The 23,985-nt window shown below is 50.7% G+C and overlaps 1 protein-coding gene and 1 long non-coding RNA gene across 7 annotated transcripts in view; one reads left to right on the forward strand and one right to left on the reverse strand.

Moving 5' to 3' along the window:
- LOC109028894 (uncharacterized) overlaps window positions 1-16,339 on the reverse strand; it is a 45,390-nt gene extending 29,051 nt beyond the window's left edge. For all 3 annotated transcript variants that reach the window (XR_010131318.1, XR_010131319.1, XR_010131317.1), the window contains exons 1-3: window positions 15,918-16,339; window positions 2,447-6,552; window positions 345-420 (exon numbers count right to left, since the gene is read on the reverse strand). This is a non-coding gene — a long non-coding RNA (uncharacterized lncRNA). The remainder of the gene's footprint in view (window positions 1-344; window positions 421-2,446; window positions 6,553-15,917) is intronic.
- Window positions 14,850-23,985, forward strand: part of SLC6A9 (solute carrier family 6 member 9) — a 35,128-nt gene continuing 25,992 nt past the window's right edge. The window contains exons 1-2 of one of the 4 annotated variants that reach the window (XM_004025640.5): window positions 14,850-15,167; window positions 22,097-22,211. In XM_004025640.5, the coding sequence (XP_004025689.1) occupies window positions 22,182-22,211 (30 nt within the window). In that variant the 5' untranslated portion in view covers window positions 14,850-15,167; window positions 22,097-22,181. Of the gene's footprint in view, window positions 15,168-15,246; window positions 15,383-20,420; window positions 20,505-22,096; window positions 22,212-23,985 lie in introns of those variants that run through there. The other 3 variants (XM_019017029.4, XM_055346953.2, XM_055346970.2) reach the window with 3 other exon arrangements.

Below are 23,985 nucleotides of genomic sequence, written 5' to 3' on the forward strand. Positions count from 1 at the left end.
GAAGCCAAGGAAGAGGACTGCTTGAGCCCAGGAGTTCACGACTAGCCCAGGCAACTCCAGCAGACCCCATCTCTACAAATAAAATTTTAAAAAATTAGCCAGGCGTAGTGGCATGCACCTGTAGTCCCAGCTACTTGCAAGGCTGAGGCAGGAGAATCACTTGAGTCCAGGAGGTCAAGGCTGCAGTGAGCCGTGATTGCCCCCACAACACTCCAGCCTGGGGGACAGAATGAGACTCTGTCTCAAAAAAAAAAAAAAAAAAGTGCTTAGAACTGGCCTGGTACTAGTAAGTACCCAATGAATGTATGTTAGCTATTATTATTATTATTATTATTATCCTTTACCAAATCTTGTGGATGAATTCTTCATACACAGGCTGACATCTGTTTTATTTTTCTTATGTTCCATGATAAGCTCATCCTAAATAGAATATTAAGAAATATTAAGAAAACGTCTACATACACCAAGACTGGGTGACAATGATTGTGTTAGGAGGGTCTGGAGGGCACAGATCTGACACATTACCTAGTGACAACATTGAGTTATGTGCAGCTTAGTTATGTGTGATTCTGTGTTGCTGATGGTGGTGTCTAGAGAACATTGGATGCAAATGACTGTGGGAGGGACACATTCTGGATGAAAATGGGCTCAGGGCTAAACTGGGGTGAAATAATTTGGGGATAACACTGGGTTGTGTGTGAAAGTATGTTGAGAAAGCATTTGAGTGAAATAGTGTTGTGGGTAAGACCAGGCCTGGATAAAACAAAGTTTTTGTGACAATGGTGTTGGGCAGTGGGTGCTGGCAACTGTTTAACTATTGCGTCTTCAAGAAAAATAAGACATTGATTTGCAATGTTTCCAAATTCCAGGGTGTAAATAGTCCCATCATGGTGATGTCACGCCCCCAACATGATGTCATCATGAGCCACCTAAGAAGGTTCAAAGAAAAAGGAGAACAGAGTCTGGAACTGAGTTTTGAAAACTCCAACATTTCCAGGCTTGGCAGAAGAGAAGTCAGCAAAGGAGACAGAAGGTGCTGCCAGAGGAGGAAGAGGAGAATCGGCAGAGTGTGCTGTCCAAAGTGCTAGGGAAGAGGGTTTCAGGCGGAGGAGGAAGTGTCAAGAAAGTTGAACGTTTCTGAGAGATTGGTAGATTAGCTCCCAGGGCAGTCCCGCAGCACGAGGTCACCTGTAATCCTCCTGGATCAGACACGGTGCCAACCCAGGTGCACCCACAACCCTTGCATGGCAGCATCTGTCATCCTGGTCACTCAACTGCCTTCTGTCCTTCTGGTAAGAACATCCCGCCCCTGTGGAAAACAGCCTGTCCTTCCTCCAGGCAGGTGGCTCCGATCTCAATCATGGCACCTCGAGAAACTACAGGTGATCATGGCCAAGCTCAGCCAAGCAGAGCCATTCTTCGGGATTTATAAGTGCAGTGCTCCACCGAAACAGGGAAACACTGCTCTCTTTTCCTCTGATACCATTAAACTGACATGACATCAGACTGACGTGGCCTTTGGCAATGGAAAAAGCCTGTCTGAAGTAGAAGACGAAATGAGAAAGGAAAACCTGGATGTGTCCCTCCATCTGGGTCTACTCTTGTTTTCTCCAGCTCTGAACCAATAAACAGCACTGGCATTTTGAGCACTTTACAAGTATCGGCTCAATATTCCCAACAACCTTAGATGGGTATTACCCAGGTACCCCATGTTAGAGATGAGGAAATTTGCCCATGGCTGCAGAGTGCAAGAGCTGAGATTTCACCCTAGGTAGTTGGCTTCAGAGTCCACAGTTCATTAGGCCAGATGGTTCTTTGTTGTTGGGGAGTTTCCAGTGCATTGCGGGATAGTGAACAGCATCCCTGACCTCTGCCCCCCTAGATGCTGTTGGCACCCCTGTCTTCAGGTGTTACAACTAAAAATGCCTCCAGACACAGCCACACATTCCAGGGTGGGTGGAGAGCCACTTGCTACTGTTCTGCTGCCTTCCAGTTCTTTTCGAATTGCTGTCACTGAGTCACCCAGATGACTCCGCATTTGCCACAGTTCAGGCTCACCTAATCTGTGTGTCAACTACAAATAACCCCATGTCCCTCAAACCCTGAGTCACCCCCAATGCATTGCCACCTGGACCCTGTGTTATCGAAAACCCCACGCCAGCTACAAATCTGTGTCCCCAAGACTTTCTGTCAACCACAGTCTGGTCATTGAGACTTGTGTGACCCATTACCCAGTGGTGTCCCTGCCTTCTGCCAACAACCACAGCTTCCCAGAGTCAGGGTCACAGAGCTGTTCACAGCACAGAAGGCATACATGGAGAGAGGGATAGAAGGAAACCCAGGTGAACATATTCAAAGGCAGGAAGAGCCAGAGAAACCCACAAAAGCAGAAATACACAGAGAACAGGCCACAGCTGGTTACACAGAATGGGTCACTGGCACCTACCAAGGCCCCTGGCAGAGCCCAGTGTCTTTAGCCCCTCCCCCACCTCTGGATTAGCCCTGGGGGCAGGCAGGAAAGCTAGGTTCTGAGGGTAAGGAGCTTAGACCCAACGTGACAGCTAATCACCCACATAAAGCCTCTGTCTAGGTCACAAAGCCCTGAGTGGCCTCGCCCCCACCACACCGTAGTCTCTCCTCCCTCCACGGACTCAGGTGGACGCCCCACCCTCAGTATCTCACCAAGCCCACACCCAGGTGGGCAGAGGGAAGAGTTCAGACTGCCTCCACTCCCTCTCGCTCTCCTGCTAGAATGCGCTAGGAGGGTGTTGGTAGGGGCTAGGGGCCCAAGGACAGAGAGCTTGGGTTTCCCAACAGATCAGCCCAGGAAGGATCTGGCTGAGACCAGAGAAACGCTTTTTCCTGAATCAAGAGACCTGCTAGGAGCAACGGCACCTCCTCTCTGGACACTGTGATCTGCAGGGCCCTGAGGGTTACCAGGACGAGAGAGTCAACCTGTTTTGGGGCAATAAAAGGCTGTGAAGGAGCCCCACACCTCTCCCAAGCTGGCCTGGCATGGTTGCCATGGGGATGCCCCAGTTGCTCCAGAGGTGGCTTCTGGTCCCGGAAGCGGGGATGGCAGAGACAGCCAATCATCGCACCGAGGCGGGTGGGGGTGAAAGGTCAGTGCTGCCTGGGAACATTCCCGACCATAGCTAGGGGCTGACAGCCCAGAGTTCTCCCCCACGCCTGCTTCTCCCAGCTCACACCCCCATCTCCACCACTCCCTTCCCCTCCAGCTCCCATTTTCTCTGCTGCTTCCTCTAAAGGGATGGTCTCAGAGTCTGACTCTGCTGCTAGTTAAGTGACTCAAGCGTGGGGTTCTGGTGTCAGGGCTGACCAGCAGGTCAGACATGTAAACAGGTGAAGAGCTCACACATGTTGCCTCAAGTAAGGGCTCAGGGAGGTTCCAGTGAGGAAAATGGGTATGAAGACTCAGTATTAAGGTTCTGGAAAAAAATCAGGCAAGACACCAGTGTAAGGGTTCACGTTTGGGGCACACATGCCCTGAACACAGCATGGGGCTTCAGGGGACTCAAGGGTAAGGGCCCAATGTGAGGGCTCAGCTGGGGCTCAGTTTTAAGGGTGGGGGATCTGTGCTGGTGTGGTAATTTGTTACTAACCCTTTAGTGGTAATTTGTTACTAAGAACAATTGTTAAAGTACTAAACTTTAGATGAACAAATTTTTAAATGTATAAATTTAAAGGGATTTAAGCTCACCTTTAATTTGTATCTATACATTAAAGAGGATTTAAAATCGGTTACATTCCCACAGGTTTCCCCTAATCTCTCTGAGGTTGGGTTTTCTTATCTATAAAATGGGAATAATAACAGTATCTAGCTCACAGGGTCATTGTGAGGATTAAATGAGAAAATGAATGTAAAGTTCTTAACACAGAAAGTGTGCAAAAATAATAGCATTTTTACAAATGTGCTTAGAGGCCAGGCACAGTGGCTCACACCTATAATCCCAGTACTTTGGGAGGCCAAGGTGGGTGGATCACTTGAGTCTAGGAGTTCGAGACCAGCCTGGGCAACACAGTGAGACCCCTGTCTCTCCAAAATAAAACAAAAAACAGTTCGTTTTTAGCACCTGCCAGTCATGGTGGCACATGCTACTCAGGAGGCTGAGGTGGGAGGATCACTTGAGTCTGGGTGGTCGAGGCAGCAGTGAGCTGTGATCACACCACTGCACTCCAGCCTGGGTGATAGAGCGAGACCATCTCTAAATAAATAAATAAATAAATAAATAGTGTGCTTGGAAATAGAAGAGAGAGAATTAAGCAAGATCACCAGAAATTGCTTCAAACCCATGGCGGGCCATCTGGTGTCACATGTCCTGGAGGCAGTAACTACGAAGGGATCCGTTTTTCTCTCTCATCGAGGGAGAAAACCAGGGGCCGTGTGGGCAGAAGGTGACAACACACACCTTCCACGAGGGAGAGAGATGCTGCCAACCACGCTGGGAACATGCTAAAAATCAGTAGCTCATATGCACTATAATGTAGCCGTAAAATAAACTTATTCTTTAATAGTACATTAATATGAACAAAGGTTTAGGGCAAAAAATTTCAGGTTTTTTTTTTTTTTTTGAGACAGAGTCTCAAAAAAATTGAGGTTCTTAATTTAAAAAATTGGGTTCTTAATTAAAAAATTAAGAACCTAAAGAGTTTTTAAGTGGTTTTATCTCATGATCTTCAATGTATTCAAAATTAAAACTGAAAGTTAAAACATATATTAATTCAAAATAACAATATTTTTGTTATATTTTAACTGAAAATATACTTATACCAATGAAAGACAGCTGTACATTTTCTTTTTTTTGAGACCCAGTTTTGCTCTTGTCACCCAGGCTGGAGTGCAATGGCACGATCTCGGCTCACTGCATCTTCCGCCTCCTGGGTTCAAGTGATTCTCCTGTCTCAGCCTCCTGAGTAGCTGGGATGACAGGTGCCCGCCACCATGCCTGGACAATTTTTGCATTTTTAGTAGAGACGGGGTTTCACCATGTTGGCCAGGCTGGTCGTCTAGAACTCCTGATCTCAGGTGATCCACCCGTCTCTACCTCCCAAAGTGCTGGGATTACAGGCGTGAGACGCTACGCCCAGCCAGATAGCTGTATATTTTCTAAAACAAAAACGTTAGTGAGAACAGTGGCATCGTTTTACACTTTTGCAAATCTCTTTACTGTCTGGCTTGTAGAAGACAGCTAGATTCTCAGCTGCTTCTGCATTCAATCTGTTGCAATGGGTTGCTTTGGTTAAAATATGTGATGAAAACTGAGCTTCATAAAGTATGTAGTTGGGAAAGAGAGAAGTATTTTAATAGCCTTTTCAGTAAATTCTTCTTTCTTCCATACCAAAACTCGAGGTGGTAGTTTCTTAAAAGTTAGTTACTACGTGGACGTTTCATACTCTGTTAATGTTACACTCCACTGGTCTGCCTTGCACTTTGAATAGATCTTTTACTCATGCATGATTTTGTAACATCATGTATTGGTCATTTGGAAAATATTGGTTCACTGAGTTATGCAGATCTCCCAAATGTTGACACATTTCATTATACAATATTTTTTAAAGAGCACACTCATTAATGCTATCACTGGTCTCATTAGAATTGAAAGCTTTCAAACTCACTGTAAGTAGATATAAGTTTTTCAAATCCTAATTTTCACTTGAAAACGCTAATTTTTTCACTGGCAACAAACACTAATTTTTTTTTCCTTGAATTGATAGGCTCACTTGATTCACTTTTGAGAAAAAGTATGCCAAAGACCCAAGTCTGATAACTATAGTTTGTCATTTGTTCTTTTAAGTAAAACTGGTGTTTGGTGCATTCAGTTCACAATTCAATTGCGTAAGTGCTTTTCCTTGAGATAAGCATACTTCCCATTTTGTCACACAAAATATTTCAAAGACATATATTCAAGGGTTAAGACAATAAAGTTAATAATGTTACTGCTTCTTTTAGACAATATAAAATAATCAGTACAGTGTAGTATTGGCATAAAGACATATAGATCAAAAGATGCTCAGTATCTTTTATTTATTTTGAGATGGAGTTTCACTCTTGTTGTCCAGGTTGGAGTGCAATGGCTCAATCTCAGCTCACTGCAATTTCTGCCTCCCAGGTTCAAGTGATTCTCCTGCCTCAGCCTCCCGAGTAGCTGGGATTACAGGCATGCACCACCATGCCCAGCTAATTTTGTATTTTTAGTAGAGATGGGGTTTCTCCATGTTGGTCAGGCTGGTCTCGAACTCCCGAGCTCAGGTGATCCACCCATCTCAGCCTCCCAAACAAAGTGCTGGGATTACAGTTGTGAGCCACCGCGCCTGGTCGATGCTCAGTATCTTACAGGCATGAATCCAAAATAGATGTGTACATATATGGTCCACTGATTTCTTTTTGCATTTTTTTGTAGAGATGGAGTCTTGCCATGTTGCCCAGGCTGGTCTCAAACTACTGGCCCCAAGTGATCCTCCCGCCTCAGCCTCTCATAGCGTGGGGATTAACAGGCATGAGCCACCACCTCCATCTTCATGATCCATTGACTGTTGACAAAGATCACAAGTTAATTCAATAGAAAAAGGACAGTATTTTCAACAAATAGTGCTGGAACAATTGGAAATCCATAATCAAAACAGACACAAAGACAAACAAAGCTCAACTCCTTCCTTTGCACAATTTAATAAAGCAAAATGGATCATAGAACTAAAGTAATAGCTACAGTTATAAAACTTCTAGACAAAAACATAGGGGGAATCTTTGAGGGCCCTGAGTTGGGTAAATATTTTCTTAGATAGGACTCAAAATGTACAAACTATAAAAGAAAAAATAATTGATTTTTATCAAAATGAAAAACTTCTATTCTTTGAAAGGCACTGTTAAGAAAATGAAAAGATAAGAAACAGACTGTGAAAATATTTGTGCTCTTACAACTCAGTGACAATAATGCAAACTCATTTTTAAAATGGTCAAAAAGGCCAGTCGTGGTGATTCATGCCTACAATCCCAGCACTTTCAGAGGTGGGAGGATCGCTTGAGCCCAGGAGTTCAAGACCTGCCTGGATAACATAGTGAGACCTTGTCTCTATAAAAAATAAACAAATTAGCCAGGCAGGGTGGTGTAGGCCTGTAGTCCCAACTACTCAGGAGGCTAAAGTGGGAGGATGGCTTGAACCCAAGAGGTCAAGGCTGCAGTGAGCCTCATGCCACTGCACTCCATCCTGAAGGACAGAGTGAGACCCTGTCTCAAAAAGAATTTTAATTAAAAAAAAAAGTCAAAAGATTTGAATGAATACTTCACTAGGGAAGATATATGAATGGCAAAAAGTCCATGAAAAGATGCTCAAATCATTAATCATCAGGACATTGCATATTAAAACCACAATAAGATGCCACAGTACACTTATTACCATTGCTAAAGTTTAAAAGGTTGATAATGCCAAATGTTGGTGAGAATGTAGAGCAACTAGAAGTCTCAAAATTGCTGATCAGAATGCAAAATAGTACAGCCACTTTGGGAAACTGGAAATTTCTTATAAAAGTATCTGTCATAAGTTCCAACAATCCCACTCCAAAGTATTAATTCAAGAGAGATGATAATATGCATCCACACAGAGATCTGCACATGAATGTGCATACCGATTTTATTCATAATACCAAGAAACGGAAAACAGCCTAAATGTCCATCAACGTGTAAATATTTAAGCAAATTATCTATCTGTATGATGAAATACCAATCCATAATAAAAATAAAATAACTACTGATACATGAAAACCACAAAACAATAATTTTACTGCTTCACAAGGACAGAAAACCAAACACTGCATGTTCTCACTCATAGGTGGGAACTGAACAATGAGAACACTTGGACACAGGGAGGGGAACATCACACACCGGGGCCTGTCGTGGGGTGGGAAACTGGAGGAGGGATTGCATTAGAAGAAATACTCAATGTAAATGACGAGTTAATGGGTGCAGCAAACAAACATGGTACATGTATACCTATGTAACAAACCTGTACGTTGTGCACATGTACCCTAGAACTTAAAGTATAAAACAAACAAAAAACAGATGCCTTTAAAATAATAATAATAATAATAATAATAATTGTACTGCTTCACCAAGGACTTTTAAAGCAAAATTGAGGCTGGGCATGGTAGCTCACTCCTGTAATCCCAGCACTTTGGGAGTTCCAGGTGGGTGGATCACTTGAGGTCAGGAGTTCAAGATCAGCCTGGCCAACACAGTGAAATCCTGTCTCTACTAAAAATACAAAAATTAGCCAGGCGTGGTGGTGTGCCCCTGTAATCTCAGCTACTTGGGAGGCTGAGGCAGGAGAATCACATGAACCCGGGAAGTGGAGGTTGCAGTGAGCTTAGATCGTGTCACTGCACTCAAGCCTGGGTGATGAAGTGAGACTCCATCCCAGAAATAAAAATAAATAAATAAATAAGGCAAAACTGGCCCTTTTTCCCCTCCTATTGTTACTAGTCATGCACCATGGTGGAGAAGAATACAGAGATTACTGGTACAGTTGGGTGCCATGCCTTGATTCATGCTTAGGTGCCAACAGTTTCACCCACCGTTGCTCTTACATCATGTGCAAATATCGATAAATTGAAAGTGGCAAATAACAATTTAGTATTGTTAGGAAAATAGCTTTTGCCTTGTGTATTCCCTGTAAGAGTCTTAAAGATTCCCAGGGATCTGCAATCAACACCCTGAGAACTGATGTTCAAATTAATTAGAATAGTCACGTTGACTTTTTAAAAATGACACTTCTTTTTAGATATCACTCAAAGGCATGTAAAATGCTTTCACAAATATCCCATGGAAAAAAGGAAGACCAACTCCATCTGTGGTACTATTTGCTTTACTTCCTCGAAAAATAAAAGGGGGGTTGGGGGAAGGAGAACCCGAGTAGGCCCCTGGGAGCGTGTTTGGCATGTGAAGCCATCCATCATGCAGTCATGGTGAGCAGATGCAGGCCTGGGACCAAAAAGGCAAGTGGTGCTGGGAACTCAGGGCCCTTCGTCACCTTTCCCCACACAATCCCACTGGCTATACACCCCTCCACAACACAGTCATACCGACACACACACACACACACACACACACACACACACACACACACACAGAGTCAGGCCAGCCCCACACACCACGGCTAATCTCTCACAACAAGCCCAGTCATGGTTGCACTCACACAATCCAATCATACAGCCACAACAAAGCCACAAAAAAGCCAACACCCAACCTTATTGTGCTCAAAACCAGGTCACACTGCTCTATATTCACAGATGGAGAATCTCAATGGCCATACACTCAACTATAGATATACTCAAACTAGGAGAATGGCTCATAATGTAAAACATCTACTGGGCCCCGTGGCCATGCCAGCACATCCCCCCTAGTATATTGTGCATGGGGTGAAATAATAGCTTTTGGACACAGGCCAACCTGAATTCAAGTTCACGTTTTGGACACAGGCCAACCTGAATCCAAGTTCACGTTCTACCACTTATTAGTTCTATAACCTGCAGCAAATTACTTAACCTGCCTGAGCTCTCATTCTAGAAAACGCAGATAATTCCTACTTTGAAAACTTGATGTGATGACACAAAATAATCAGACAAGGGGCAGCACCTTGTCTGGCCCAACGTGTGCTGGGGATGCAGCTGTAACTGCCATGTATGGCTTTTGTCACCAGAGGGCACCAGGGCCACAATGTGTCTGGGGAGATTGCTGGAAGAAAATATGCTGAAAAGGCCAGGATTCCTGGGGAGTTTCAGGGTGATTACAGACAGGGTAGGTGTGGGATGTGTGTGGGTCTGGGCAGCTTTTGGGAACCCCACCTAGGCCCCGGCCACACAAGTGTGCTGTTGGGTATGGTGGGCAGCTCCCAGGGAAGATCAGATCTAGGAAGGAGGATGGATGAGGGCTCTCTGTGAGCCAGGCCCTCTTCTGTGCCGATTTCACACACATTAAATCCTTTAATCCCCACAACAATACCGTGGTTGATAGTCACTGCTAATATTAATAGTATTCCTGGTGAGGAATATTGAGGAAGCTGAGGTCTGCTTACATAGCCATTAAGTGGAGACCTGGAATACAAATGCAGGCAGCCTGGCTTCAGAATCCATGGCCCTAACCACAGCTCCACACTGCCCCCAACAGCGACCCTGCATCTCCCCTTGCTGGGGTTCTGCCAGGACTCCCTGACCCTGGCTTTCTTCCCTGGAGTTCAGCCAGCCCCAGCTGGCCTTTCCCCTCTTCTGGCCTGCTCCCCACCTGCTCCCTGGGCCAGCCCATGGTAAGAGGCTTATCACATATGTGTGGGGGACAGATAAGGCAAGGCCCCGCGCAGGGCTTATCCAGCCCTGCCATCCCTGCTGGGGAGCTGCCAGCAGATGGAGCCCCGCCTGCAGTCTGGGGTCACTCCTTGTGATGCTGCCAGAGCTCTTTATGATGCCATAATTTGTAGTGACATCATTGCTGTGTCCCTCCTTTGAGTCTGAGAGGGTTACTCAGATAAGAGTTGGGGAAGTGGAGTCAGACAGTAGCCCTACCGAGGCTCCAGGTCAGTGGGCCGGGTTGGGCTGGACTGGAGGAGGGAGTGGTGCCAGAGGATCCTCCCCAGGGCAGATGGCTATTTTTGGTGTCGACTGCTCGGCTTATAGCCACCCCTCTTCCTGTCTTCCCAATCCAAAGAGGCTCTGGGTCCAGCAGGTGAAGGAGCAGTAGGAGAAATCTTTAGCCCTGCAGCAGGGCAGCTCTGGGGTCAGTCTCTAGCTCAGGAACCAGCCCGTTCCTCCCTACAGTGAGGCCTGACCCTCAGTACCTCGGGTCTGAGGGGAAGGGGGGCCTTACTTCCAATCCTTGAAATAGCAGTGAGGCAAAGAGAGATTATTAGGATGGCCAGACAGACGGACACAGCCAGACCCACCATAATAGTCACACACATTAACTTGCTGATGTGGGCTGCGGGCACAGCCTCATGCCAACACCATCACACTCACAGCCATTCATTCTCATAGCCATGCCCACAGCTACACGTGGGCCACAGACGGCTGAACCACACGGACATACCAGCACAGGCACAATGTCACCTGCCCCATCTGGGAGAACAGGAACCCCTTCTCTCTCACGGTTGTACTCCCAGAGAGGAGCTCAATTCCCAGCACATGGCAGATGAGCACTAATATTTGGTGAGTGAATAAATGGACATTCAGTGCCACAGGGCCTGTGACCAGGCTGGGCTGAGGCCAGAGGAAACGCCATCCCACCTGCAAGCCTGCTCGACCTCTCCAGACCCAGGATGGGAGCATCGAGGAAGAACTACAACTGCCACCACCACCCCAGCCCCAACTTCAGTCATGGCCACTTCTCAGATAATAGGTCACTGAAGGGACCTCGGTTATGTAGGGACCCTGGTTATGCAGGGACCCCACTCCCTCCCTCCAGGTGCAGTGAACTGGAACACTGGCACTCTGAAAATGGAATGTTATGAACATGGGATGGTCTGGATGTTGGGTACCCCAGGCCCCCTGGAATTTGGCACTGGGGGCTCTGGGTTTTGGGTCCTCTACAGTGTTGGGTGCTCTGGCACCCTTGACATTGGGAATTCAGGACTTTGGGAGCTCAAAGCGATTGAGGAGTCTGGGTGTTGAAAGCTCTGGAGATTGGGGCTGCCCCTTGGACAATGCCAAAGTCAATACTTCCTGTCTATATGCCTGATTTTACCTGGAGCCACTGAGGTCCAGCCCGGAACCCCTGTTCTGAACCCCATGATTGGCTTATGCTGCCCCAAGGCTGGGGTGGCAGGGCTGGGGTGGCGGGGTTACAGGGGTAGAGAAACCACAACAGGATGGCCTAAGGGGTACCTGGAGCCCCAGAGACAGCTCTCAGATCTGAAACCAATCTAACCTGCTCCTCTGCATTGGGACAGGGCAGTGGAGGTGCCAGGCACTGACCACTGGGCTCCAGGTTCAAGAAAGGAAGAATCTGAGAGCAGAGCCCAGGCAGGCACCTCCCAGTAATGCTTCCTGGCTACTGAGGCTGGGGTTCTAAGGAGGTGGAGACCCCTGACCAGGCCTGGCTTCAACTACAGGCAATGTCCACCCTCCCCCACCTTCTCAGCAGGCCCCCAGCACCCCTCCATCAAGGTGCCCAGTGCTGCCAGCTCCTGCAGTGACCACCAGAAGTGGCCCAAGTCTGGCATTATTCATATTCCTACTAGACACACACTTAAGCTGACTATGTGCATCTCGAAACAGAGGCCTTGATCCTGCAGGCTGATGACACCACTCGAGGAAACCAGCCAGCCCTGGGGGCTCTGACGCTGGATGCAGCCCTCCCAGGAAATAGCTCCACTGGCTGCAGTAACTGGAGGCTCCTGAGCCACATTTCAGCCTGCAGTGGGTGGTGGGTGGGCCCCAGCCCAACTGCTGCCCTGCCCCAGGAAGAAGGAGGCCCGTCAAAATGTCTGACCCCATCCGTCCCCCTATCCCCTCCCCTGTCCCAGTCTGTCCTCAGTCCTGATCTCCCTGCCCGCCCCACAGTGGCCCAGGCTGGCCATGCCCTTCCCACCCTGCAGGCCAGCTGCTCAGAGCCAGGGGCTCACAGCCAGGGATGGAGGCTATCCCAGCTCCCACCCGGGCTGGGCCCAAACCTGCCTCCTTTGGGCCTCATTCTGATTGGAAAAAAACAGCCTCTCTAGTCCCTGTCTCAGGAAGATGGCTTTTCAAACCAGAATCTTTCTCACAAGTGTCTCCTCAGGACACAGCTCACTGTGTGGTTTCCTGAAGCTCTTTCTGGGTCAAGGTGGGTAAAACACACATATCCATGAAACTGTTTCTACGTATACAAATAGACTTTGAGCTATGCCAGTGTTAGTCTAATAAAGCCCTCTGGCCAACATCCCCAATCTCCCTAAACACTCCAAGGAAAATTTTCTCTTCACCCCACGTCCCTGTCCCCAGGTTAGTCCCCAAGCCTTCCTCTTTCTGACAGAGCCTCAGAGGGCTGGCCCCTGAGCACCCATCCTCCTCTCTTCTAACTGCCCAGGCCCCAAGCCCCTAGGCCTGAGGGCATCCTGGAAGTCTGGCTTGCAGCACCCTACACCTGCCTCCCTTCATATGGATTCCCTGAGCCATGAAAACTCTCAGAATCTTCACTGAGTGTTCTTAGCGCTCAGTGCCCTCTTCTAGGCCTGTCCCCACCCCAGCCTACTGCTGGAAGGGAGAAGGAGGGAGGCCTTTTCCCCTTCATACTCTTCCTTGTCTGCCTTCCTCTACTTGGGGGCCTCTTCGACATCCTCCATCTGCCTTCCCTGGGGTGGTATCCCTTTTGATGAGCCCCAGCGAGGAGGCAAGGAGGAAGATCCTAAAAACAATTTATGGAGGAAGTTATGTCCTGGCAGGAGAGATATAGAGGGCTTGGACCCCATCTGCCCAGTCCCAGGAATTGAGCGCACACATAACTACACAGACCTGCTGCAGTGCACACAATCAGTCTTCCACAGATGTACCTACACAAATACACAATCAGGGGCTCAGGTGTCTGGGGGCACAGACACAACAGGTTGCCTAGATCCAGGTGTGTGTGCACACAACTCACACAAGAAACACCTGCACTTGGCTTGTAGGAGACGAAAAATCCCAAACATGCTATACCTACTAGGTTTGGGGACAAAGTAAAAGTGAAAATAATCTCGCTGATAAGACTAAGGTGTCTTCCCAGATCTGATCAGGAGTCCAATGTGAATAGGAGACAACAGAGAGCTGTCTTTGTACTTTGGCTCTGAGGAAGGTTTGTGGAATGGACCGCGTGTGGCCTGAGAGAGCTCGCATTTCAGGGAATGCCTGGGCTTGATGCCTGTTATCTTGTTCAGTGCCTCTGATAAATTAATAAACAGGAATCTCACTCAACAATTGGTTTCACGTGAGTTTGGCATGTGTGCACTCGCTTCTTGGAGGCTGACTGTCCCAAGGAAAAAAATTAAACTGTTTCCTGGCCAGAAAATGGTGAGGACTCAGGGTCCAAAGTAGAAATTGCCTCTGTGGGCTGGGCCCCTTCCCTGAACAGATGCCCTACTCAGGTTGGGGCAAAAACCAGTTCCTCTGACAGAACTAACTGGCCACTCTCCATGAAAGGTGGTGGCTCTCACAAGGTATGCAAATGTGGGAGGCTCATTCCAAATGCCAGCCACCACTCCCCAGAGGCAGCCTGGAGCAATGGGCTTTATATACACACACATGCATTTCCTTAGCCCCTTCTCTCTGTTTCACAGAGGAGGAAACCGAGGCTCACCATGCTCCTTTTGGCAAAGACTCTTTTTTAGCTGAGATTGTAACCCAGGTCTGTCTCACCATGGAAGGAGGAGGGATCCCAGGTTGGTGTCTGCAGCCCCTGTAACACCACCTCAAAAGTAGAGCTGACCAAGCCGGTGGTCCAGGAGGGAAATTTGAGAAAGGACTACCCCGAGCCCTCCAGTTCCAAGGAGTAGGACCTAGGCCTTACCCAGCAATGCCCACAGTCTCCAGCAGCTCTGCTCCAAAGGGAATGGAATTTGCTCTGACTTCTCTCTAGGGGAAACGCAGGCGCAGAAGGCCAGGGGCCTGGAGGGCTAACTCCAGCCTCAGCCTCCCAAAGTGCTCCAGGCCTTCTGGCTTCATTCCAGCCTAGCCCGAAGGGGCCCACATCTGCTTGCTCAAGGGCCCCAGCTGGAGGGCAGCTAGGCAGGGGCGGAGAAGGGGACTCCTTTGTGGCGCTCACTCCCAGGGGTTCGTGGGGATCAATCATCTGAAAGCTGGAGAGACTTGTAATTTTATTCCCTGGGAGGAGGAGCCTGAGAAGTCGGCACGGGAGGAGGGGATGGGATGGAGAGGGGAGGACGGCCAGGGGAGCCGTTCGGGTAGGGGAGGGACTTGGCTAGATCTCCCAAGCCTTCTCCACTCTTCAAACTTTCACCAAACTCTTAGCCCCCGCCTCTCCGAAACCAAAACACAACAGGCTGTGGAAGAGCTGCGAGCGGCGCGGCGGGGCGGGCGAACTCGGCGCGGCACAGAGCCTCGGGAGGCTGATGCAACTTTCCCTTTAAGAAAGCCACCTGGGCGCACCGCGGTGCGGACCCAGCACGCCTGGGCCGGGGGCTGCAGCATGGTAAGGGGGCTGGGGGAAGGGGACGCTGGGGCCCGCGCCTCCGTCTGTCCTGCCGTCGGTCTGAGTGTTCGGCGGCTCCGCGGGGCTGAGCCCCAGGACCAGCGTGTGCGTGTGTGTGTGTCTGTGTGTGTGTGTGATCGCGCATGTATGCGGGCATCTGTGGGTAAGAGTGTGGGTGCACGCACCGGGATGTCTGTCTCGCCGCAAAGGTCGGGGTAGGTGCGCGCGTCTGGGTGTCACCGCTGTCACCAAGGAGCTGAAGCGGGAGGGAGAGGGAAGTGGGGGGAGCTCCTGCGTGGGGTGGGGGGGGGGGGGGGCGCCAGACGCCGGTTCGATCGGGGGCGGCGGGCGCAGGCTGTGCGGGTAGCGCCGGAGCCAGAGCGTGGCACTGTCCGTCCGAGGAGCCAGTGGTTCTGCGCTCTGGGGGCCTGCAGGGGTCGATAGTCGGCCGTGCCTGCACCCAGCGTGCGGGCTCCCGCTCGCTCCATCGCCTCTCAGCGCCTGCCAGCCTGGCTGCCTATCTGGCCCCTCCAGCCGGCCTGCCTCCCTATCTGCCCTCCCGGTGCCGGTGCCAGTGCCCGTGCGCCCGCGGGACCCGGGAAGCCGCGCGGGAGAGTCCTGGCGCACTCAGCCTGTCTTTGTCCGCGCTCTGGCCGCGGCTTTGGGAAGGGACTGCGAGCGAGCGGGGAGTTCTCTGGGGGTTGCTACCCTGGGAAGAATCCGTGCCCTCCCCACCCCAACCCTCATTACCGGCACGCCTAGGGTGGGGCCGGGCGGCCGCAGGCGAGGGCAGGGGCCTAGCAGCCCTGGAGAGCCCACCACCGGCCGGCGCTCCGCACCCGGCAGCCACTGCAGATCTCGAGCAGGCGGCGGGGCCGGGCTGGGCGGGAGAGTGGGGCTTGCCCGGAGGGCCGGGGCCGGCCCGGGGGCGGGGCCGTGGGGCGGGGACCTCCGCGTCCCGGTACTTTTCCACCGCAGGGACCGGGGGCGGGGCCGCCGCCCGCACGCCAGCTTAGGCCCACACGTGGCGGCTGATGTAACGCCCGTGCCCCCACATCTCTCTCCCCGATTAAAGCGGACGCGCCCCGCTTCGAGGAACCGGGACGCTGCGGGCGGTGCCGCTGCTCCCAGACCGACCGCGCCCCTGCCCGCCGGCCGGAGGCCTCCGCGCCTCGGGCCGGCGGATACTTAAAGGAGCCGCACCCCCTTTCAGGCCTGCTCTCGGCAAGCCACACCCCCTCGCGGATCACTCTTAAAGGAGACGGGACGCCTGCTCGCTGACAGCTTCCGCACAAAGCGCGGTCTATTTCTCCGCTGAAAGGAGCGTGAGGGTGCGGCCGTTGGGAAATAAAGGCTGCAGGGCGAGGAGTGGGGAACGAGAGAAAAAGCTGAAAGGTTAAAGACTGCCAAAGTGAGGGAGCATCAGAAGGTTGGAGAGTAGTGGGTGAGGGGACTGGTTCTGGGGACTAATGGGCGACACTGAGCATGCCCAAGTGTTTCCAAGGACCGCAGAGAAAACGCCCCCTTTACTTGGCCTATGCGGCGACTGCGGCTGTACCCGCTCAGTTCCCGGCTCTGGGGACACAGAAGAATCACGCCTCTGCCCTGGTAGAACTCTCCATCTAGTGGGGAGCCAGACTTGGGCACAAGGAAGCATGCCTCAATTGCTGCGTGTGGCAAGCGTGGGGGTACAATAGGAAGGCTGACAGCAACGGGGAGGACCTAGGAAGGCTTCATGAAGATAATAGCATTGGGATAGGTTTTGAGGATGGGTAGGATACATACAGGTGGAAGTGGAGACAAGGGTGCTCAAAAAAGATGGAACGGGTGCCGGGGCAAAGGCATGAAGCAGGAGCCCTCTGCGAATGCTGGGTAGTCTCCCGTGGCGGCAGATGGCCGCAGGTTGCTGACCTGGGCTCCCAGGTAGAACTAAGGGCTGTTTCCTGCTCCCACAGCTCCTCCACTTCCTCCAACACAGTGAATGGAAATTGTGCTTCTTCCTCTGTCTACTAAACTGTGAGGTCCTTCAAGCTAGGAAAAGAGCCTGTCACCTTTCCATCCCCCGTGAGGACTCCAGGGCTTGGCCAAGATGGACCGTTAAAACTGATTGACCTGACAGTCCTGTCTGATACTCAGCAGTGAGACTGTCAAGATGGGCCAGGGTTCTGTGGCTGATGTCTCAACATCTGCCTTTGGGTGGCTCACAAGCAGCTCAGACCAGCTTGTCCAAGCCAGCCCTCCTGTCCCCGCACCAAACCTGCAGCCTCACCAGCATTCGTCCTCTGGGTCGGGCACCGGTTTCCTCCCACTGCACCAGCAGAAACCAGAGACTCCTTCTTATCCCTCCCCCTACCCAGTCCGATTCATCACCAAGTCTCGCCATGTTGCCTTTTATATTTCTCTGAAATCTGTGCACCTCTCCTCACCCTACTGTCACCTTCCTAACCTGAGCCCCTTCATTTTTGGCCTGGCTCCTTACTTCCTTCCTTCTTTCCTTCCTTCCTTCCTTTCTTTCTCTCTCTCTCTTTTTTCTTTTTCTTTTTCTTTTTTTTTTTTTTTTGACGGAGTTTTGCTCTTGTTGCCCAGGCAATAGTGCAATGGCACAATCTCGACTCACTGCAACCTCTGCCTCCCAAGTTCAAGCAATTCTCATGACTCAGCCTCCTGAGCAGCTGGGATTACAGGTGCCTGCCACCAGGCCCAGCTAATTTCGTATTTTTAGTAGAGACAGGGTTTCTCCATGTCAGTCAGGCTGGTCTCGGACTCCTGACCTCAGGTGATCCACCCACCTCGGCCTCCCAAAGTGCTGGGATTACAGGTGTGAGCCACCGCACCCGGCCTGGCCTGGCCCATTTCTAATTGACTTCCTCTCCTCAACTTCAGCCTCCCTCCAGTCCTTTCTCCACACTGTACCTAGGGGGATGGTTTCAAGATGCACATTCCACCAATGGCTCCTCCTTGAAGTTGATCTTCTGCTTAAAAGCTTTCAATAGCCACCCTTGCCCTCAAGATGAAGACCAAAATCCAGACCCCAAAGGCCCTGGCCAGGCCTCTCTGTCCACTTTAATCTTTGACCATTTCCCCCTGACTGTCTGAGCTCCAGCCTCAGAGCCTTTTCACATATTGTTCCATTTGCTTGACTCTCTCTTCCTCTTCTCTTCCTCATTATTGCCACTTTGCCTAATTAACTCCTTTAGATCCTTAAACATCACTTCATCAGGGAAGCCCTCCCCTAGTCTTACACAAGGCCAGGCCCCCCTATTGTAGAGTCTCATAACCCAATCTTTCTCTTTTACACCCTTTATCTCAGTAGGCAATTCTTTATTTTTTATTTTTTGAGACAAGAGTTTCACTCTTTTTGCCCAGGCTGGGGTGCAATGGTGTGACCTCGGCTCACTGCAACCTCTGCCTCCTGGATTCAAGTGATTCTCCTGCCTCAGCCTCCCAAGTAGCTGGGATTACAGGCGCCCACCACCACGCCCAGCTAATTTTGTGTTTTTAGTAGAGACAGGCCTTCACCATGTTAGCCAGGCTGGTCTCGAACTCCTGACCTCAGGTGATTTGCCTGCCTTGGCCTCCCAAAGTGCTAGGATTACAGGCGTGAGCCACCACTCCTGGTCTCAGTTTGTAATTCTTTAAATTTTAGTCATTGGTTTAACTCTTGCCCCTTAGTCTGTAAGCTGCAGGAGTGCAGTTACCTTTGAGTTCTTGGTGCCTCGCACAGGTCTGGTCCAGAGCAGACCTGCAATCAATATTGTGGAATAAATGAGTCCAGCTGTGGCCAGCCTTAAACGCCTGCTAAGCAATTTAGGCCATATCCTGTTGGCTGTGGAAAACTGTTGGAGAGAATCAGGGATTTAGGGCTTTGGGAAGATTAACAGATTGGAGGGGAGGAACATGTGGAGGGCTTGTGGAAAGGATAAAAATTAGGCAGAAACTTCAGAACTTACGAGGAAACTACTGTTAGCCCCATCTTCTAGACTGAGAAAACTAAGGCTCAAAGAGGTGAAGTAACTTACTCGAAATCACATACCTCGTGAGTAGCTGAGCCAGAAATCCAGCCCAGGCCTACCAGATCCCAGAGCCTGAGCTCTTTATCATGTGCTAAACTGCCTCTGTGACCCAATACTGCTTGTCAACAGTGGCCCACAAGTGCTCAGGGGCATGTGTGGGGCCTGGTGTTGTGGATCTTCCACACGTAGAAGAGACTGGACGCCATGGGCAATCAGTTGGTGTTTTCTGAATAGACGGATGGGACCACGTAACAGGAATGTCAAAGGCAGGAGAAGCAGCAAAGCTTTATACCCAGCTCATTCTCCTGGAAGCCGCCATGAAGCAGTCTTTTCCCTCCAGTCCACGAACTACCTGAGGGCAGGGACTGCATTTGCAGTCAGAGATGTCAGAGTCAGAGATGTAGGGTCTGAAAACCTAGTTCAAGTCCTCACTCGAGAACTTACAAGGAAGGCATTTGACCTCTCCGAGTCTGTCTCTCTGACGGTAATAGGAGGAATTGGAGGAATTCCAGGATAACCTGGGTGAGGGCCCTCTGCAGCCTAAGTTCTGAGACACAGTGTCCTCAGTTTACTTACCTGACCAGCGGGCTTAATAATTTCCAACCTGTGATGTGGCTTTTTTTTTTTTAGACAAAGTCTCGCTCTGTCGCCCAGGCTGGAGTACAGTGGTGCGATCTCGGCTCACTGCAATCTCTGCCTCCCAGATTCAAGCGATTCTCCTGTCTCAGCCTCCCGAGTAGCTGGGACTACAGGCGCATACCACCATACCTGGTTAATTTTTGTATTTTTAGTAGAGACGGGATTTCACCATATTGGTCAGGCTGGTCTTGAACTCCTGACCTCAGGTGATCCGCCCGCCTCAGCCTCCCAAAGTGCTGGGATTACAGCCGTGAGCCACTGTGTCCAGCTGACATGGCTCTTTCTAATGCCATCTGCTGTTATTACTATCATCATTGTCATTATTAGTCCTTGACTGAAGACAGGTGGCTTTAAGGAAGTCAAATATAGAGTTTACACCTGGAGAGGGAGGCACAGGGGTGAGAGAGAGGACAAGGTGTGATCTCCTTTTGAGGGAGCACACCCCCCCTTCCCCTACTTGCCCCCAGAAGACCAAAGCCATGAGCAGGAACCTCTTTAGGAGGGCAAGTTGAGCCACAGGCCAGCCTGGGTCACATCTTGTCCCCACCCTGCCCTGAAGAGAAGCTCTGCAGGAGACCAGGCAGCCAGGGCAAAGGGCCTAAAAATGCCAAGGCCTGATTTGCATAGGCAAAGAGCAGCCTCCTCATCTCTCCTCCAGCCTTCCAGAGACTTCCTGCATTTGTAGGTGAGAAGGGGCCCTTGACAGGTGGCTGTGGGTGGGGCAGAGTTGCCCAGAGTAGCCTTGGGAACAGAGTTGACTCCCTGGGAAGGCAAGAAAGGCTCAGAAAGGCAGAGCCGAATCCTTCCTGGGGTTTCCTCTCATGAGTCAATTCTTTTTTTTTTTTTTTTGAGACGGAGTCTTGCTCTGTCACCCAAGCTAGAGTGCAGTCGCGCAATCTCGGCTCACTGCAACCTCTGCCTCCCAGGTTCCAGCGATTCTCCTGCCTCAGCCTCCCAAGTAGCTGGGATTACAGGCGCCCGCCACCACGCCCAGCTAATTTTTGTAATTTTAGTAGAGACAGGGTTTCACCATGTTGGCCAGGATGGTCTCCATCGCCTGAGCTCAGGTAATCCACCTGCCTTGGCCTCCTAAAGTGCTGGGATTACAGGCGTGAGCCACCACGTCTGGCCAAGATAACTTTTTTTTTTTTTTAAACCTTGCTCTGTCGCCCAGGCTGGAGTGCAATGAGGCAACTCTTTAAGGCTGTCTGAAGATGGATTTCTCCCGAGGCCTGTCAAAAACTAACCTTTCTTCCATCCCAGCTGACATTAATCCAGTGTGCACCAGCATTGCCATGAGGCTGTTCCTTCCACGTGGCTGCTGCCCCCCAGCTCGCCAGCCCCACCTTGCCCCTCAGATGCTTCCCACAAGATCCTGGGCTGGCCTGGACCCCTCATTTCAGAGGTCCCGACTTCGCTATTTCCCTCCATTTCAATTCAAATAACAAACACACCTTGCAAGTCCAGTGCTGTGCTACATGCTGGGCACAGAGGGTAAAAGAAACACAGTCCCAAGCCCTCGGGGAACTCACTGACTCATAGTTGACGAACTTATAAGCAAATAAGTGTCATATGAAATAAGAATACTAGTAGAGATTTGCACAAAACAGAAAGGAGGAAGCAACTTTTTCATTCTTTTGAGAGAGAGGGTCAGAAAAGGCTGCAGAGAAGAGGTGACATTTAGCCCGGTGCAGTGCCGAGGATTTGTAGAATTTCACCTGGTGAACTGCTGTGGAGGGACAGCTGGGAGTGCAAGGAGGTGCGGCTGCACATGGGTGTGTGGCAGGCCCAGAACTCGGTTCAAGTGAATGACATGACAACAAACCCAGCTGCCCTGGAGCCCACACTGAGTGCCACCCAGATAGGGAAGGACCATCCTGGCTGCCTGGCTGGGGTGAGGATGGGGAGAGTGTGCTGATCTGAGCTGATTCCCCTCCTGGGGAAAGGCTGAAGCCATTCACACAGACCATGAAGGAATTGGACTCCATCCCAGTTTGGTATTCATTTTTTATCTTTTATAGGATTGGGCATCTGGAAAGTCAAAAATAGACCTTTGCCCATTGGGACAGGAAGCCTGGAGATCAAGAGATCCAGGGGAAAGGTTGGGGGGACTGGGAAGGAGCTGGATCTGAGGGTCTTCCAGAAAGGAGCAGGATATGGACGTGGCCTGGCAGAGGGCCTGGGCAGGCTGGTGGTGGGTGGCTCGGCACTACCTGTCTGGAGAGCCCTGTGGGCCACACGGCCAAGTCCTCACCTCACCCTCTGCTCTCTCCACAGCTCTTGAGATCTGTGGCCTGAAAGGCGCTGGAAGCAGAGCCTGTGAGTGTGGTCCCCGTCACCAGAGCCCCAACCCACCGCCGCCATGGTAGGAAAAGGTGCCAAAGGGATGCTGGTGAGTACAGAGGCCAGACTGCGGGGAGGAACGGGAGTCCCAAGCCCTGCCCCCAGGACCTCCTGCCAGCTGCTTGGAAGGCTTAGGAAGGCCGGCACTGCCAGGGCTCCTGAGTGCCCAGCTGACCCCGGCCTGGGCAGGTAGCCCCTCATCTAGCAGGTCAGAGAGCATCAGGCTCCAAGCCCGCAGAGCCCGCAAAGACCTGCCAGAAGGCAGGAGGTGTGGGCCCCATCCTTGTCACAGAGGTGCTCCGGACAGAAGGAGGCCACTCATATGCTGAGAGGACAGTGGACGCGGGGCTGTGCAGGCGCCTTCAGTCTGTGCTGATCAAGGGATCCTCCCTCAGACCCTGCCTGGTTTTTCTCCACTTCTTTGGGTCCTTCTCAGTCTGAAAAGTAACAAAGAACATTTTGTTTTGAATCCTCTCCTGAGGCCTCCCAGAAAATCTCCCTCCACCCTTTCCCCAAGTCCTGGCTTTTCTTTGCCCTCAGCCTTAGAGCACAGGAGAGGTAGTGGTGAGGCCACGAGACACGGGAGAGGTAGTGGTGAGGCCACAAGACACAGAGGGGTGGGTGAGATTCTTTTTTTTTTTTTAATTTTTTTGAGACTAAGTCTAACTCTGTTGCCCAGGCTAGAGTGCAGTGGCATGATCTCAGCTCACTGCGACCTCTGCCCCTGCCGGGTTCAAGCGATTCTCATGCGTCAGCCTCCCAAATAACTGGGATTACAGGCATGAGCCACCACGCCTAGCTAATTTTGTATTTTTAGTAGAGACGGGGTTTCACCATGTTGGCCAGGCTGGTCTCAAACTCCTGACCTCAGGTGATCCACATGCCTCGGCCTTCCAAAGTGCTGAGATTACAGGCGTGAGCCACCGCACCCGGCCTGGGTGAGGTTCTTGAAGGAGCAAGACTCGCTGATGGATGGACCAGGTCAGCACCAGCAGCAGGAACCAAGAAAATGATGCCAAATCCTGTCCCAGAGGCAATGGTTGTCTTCCTTCTCTTGAGATCTTCCCTGGGGACAGGCTAGACTGGACGGCTGCCGGGGGTGGGGACCAGGGACTGAGCATGGACAGTCCCTCCCTCAGCAGCTCCCATCCTTTCAATCCCCTGTGTTGCTTTTCTCATTTAGTGAAAGAGTCATTGGCCTGGTGTCTCTACTGAGCCCTCCCCAAACGAGCCCTGTCTCTCACCAAAGATTTCTGGGACTCAAAGTACCTGGTTTAAAAGAACAACTTGGGCTGGGCAGGGTGGCTCACGCCTGTAATCCCAGCACTTTGGGAGGCTGAGGAGGGCAGATCACCTGAGATCAGGAGTTTGAGACCAGCCTGACCAACATGGTGAAACCTTGTCTCTACTAAAAATACAAAAATTAGCCAGATGTGGTGGTGCGCACCTGTAATCCCCGCTACTTGGGAGGCTGTGGCACGAAAATCACTTGAACCTGGGTTGCAGTGAGCCAAGTGCCACTGCACTCCAGCCTGGGCAATAGAGCAGGGCTCTGTCTCAAAAAAAAAAAAAAAAAAAAAGAAAGAAAGAAAGAAAGAAAGAAAGAAAGAAAGAAAGAAAGAAAGAAAGAAAAATTAAAAAACAGCAGTTTGTGGGAGAGAACCGGTGGTTCTGCTCCAAGCTCAGAATCTTCTATCTGGCCCTGTTCTGAACCTCCAGCATCCAACCCCTGGCCCCAACCCTCAGGCCAGCTCTGGTCTAGCCCCCTACTGATTGACTGATTGGAGCAAGTCTGATTGAACCAAGCTCCTGAAAGTATTCCT

This window comes from Gorilla gorilla, chromosome 1, assembly GCF_029281585.2.
Source record: "Gorilla gorilla gorilla isolate KB3781 chromosome 1, NHGRI_mGorGor1-v2.1_pri, whole genome shotgun sequence".
NCBI lineage: Eukaryota > Metazoa > Chordata > Mammalia > Primates > Hominidae > Gorilla > Gorilla gorilla.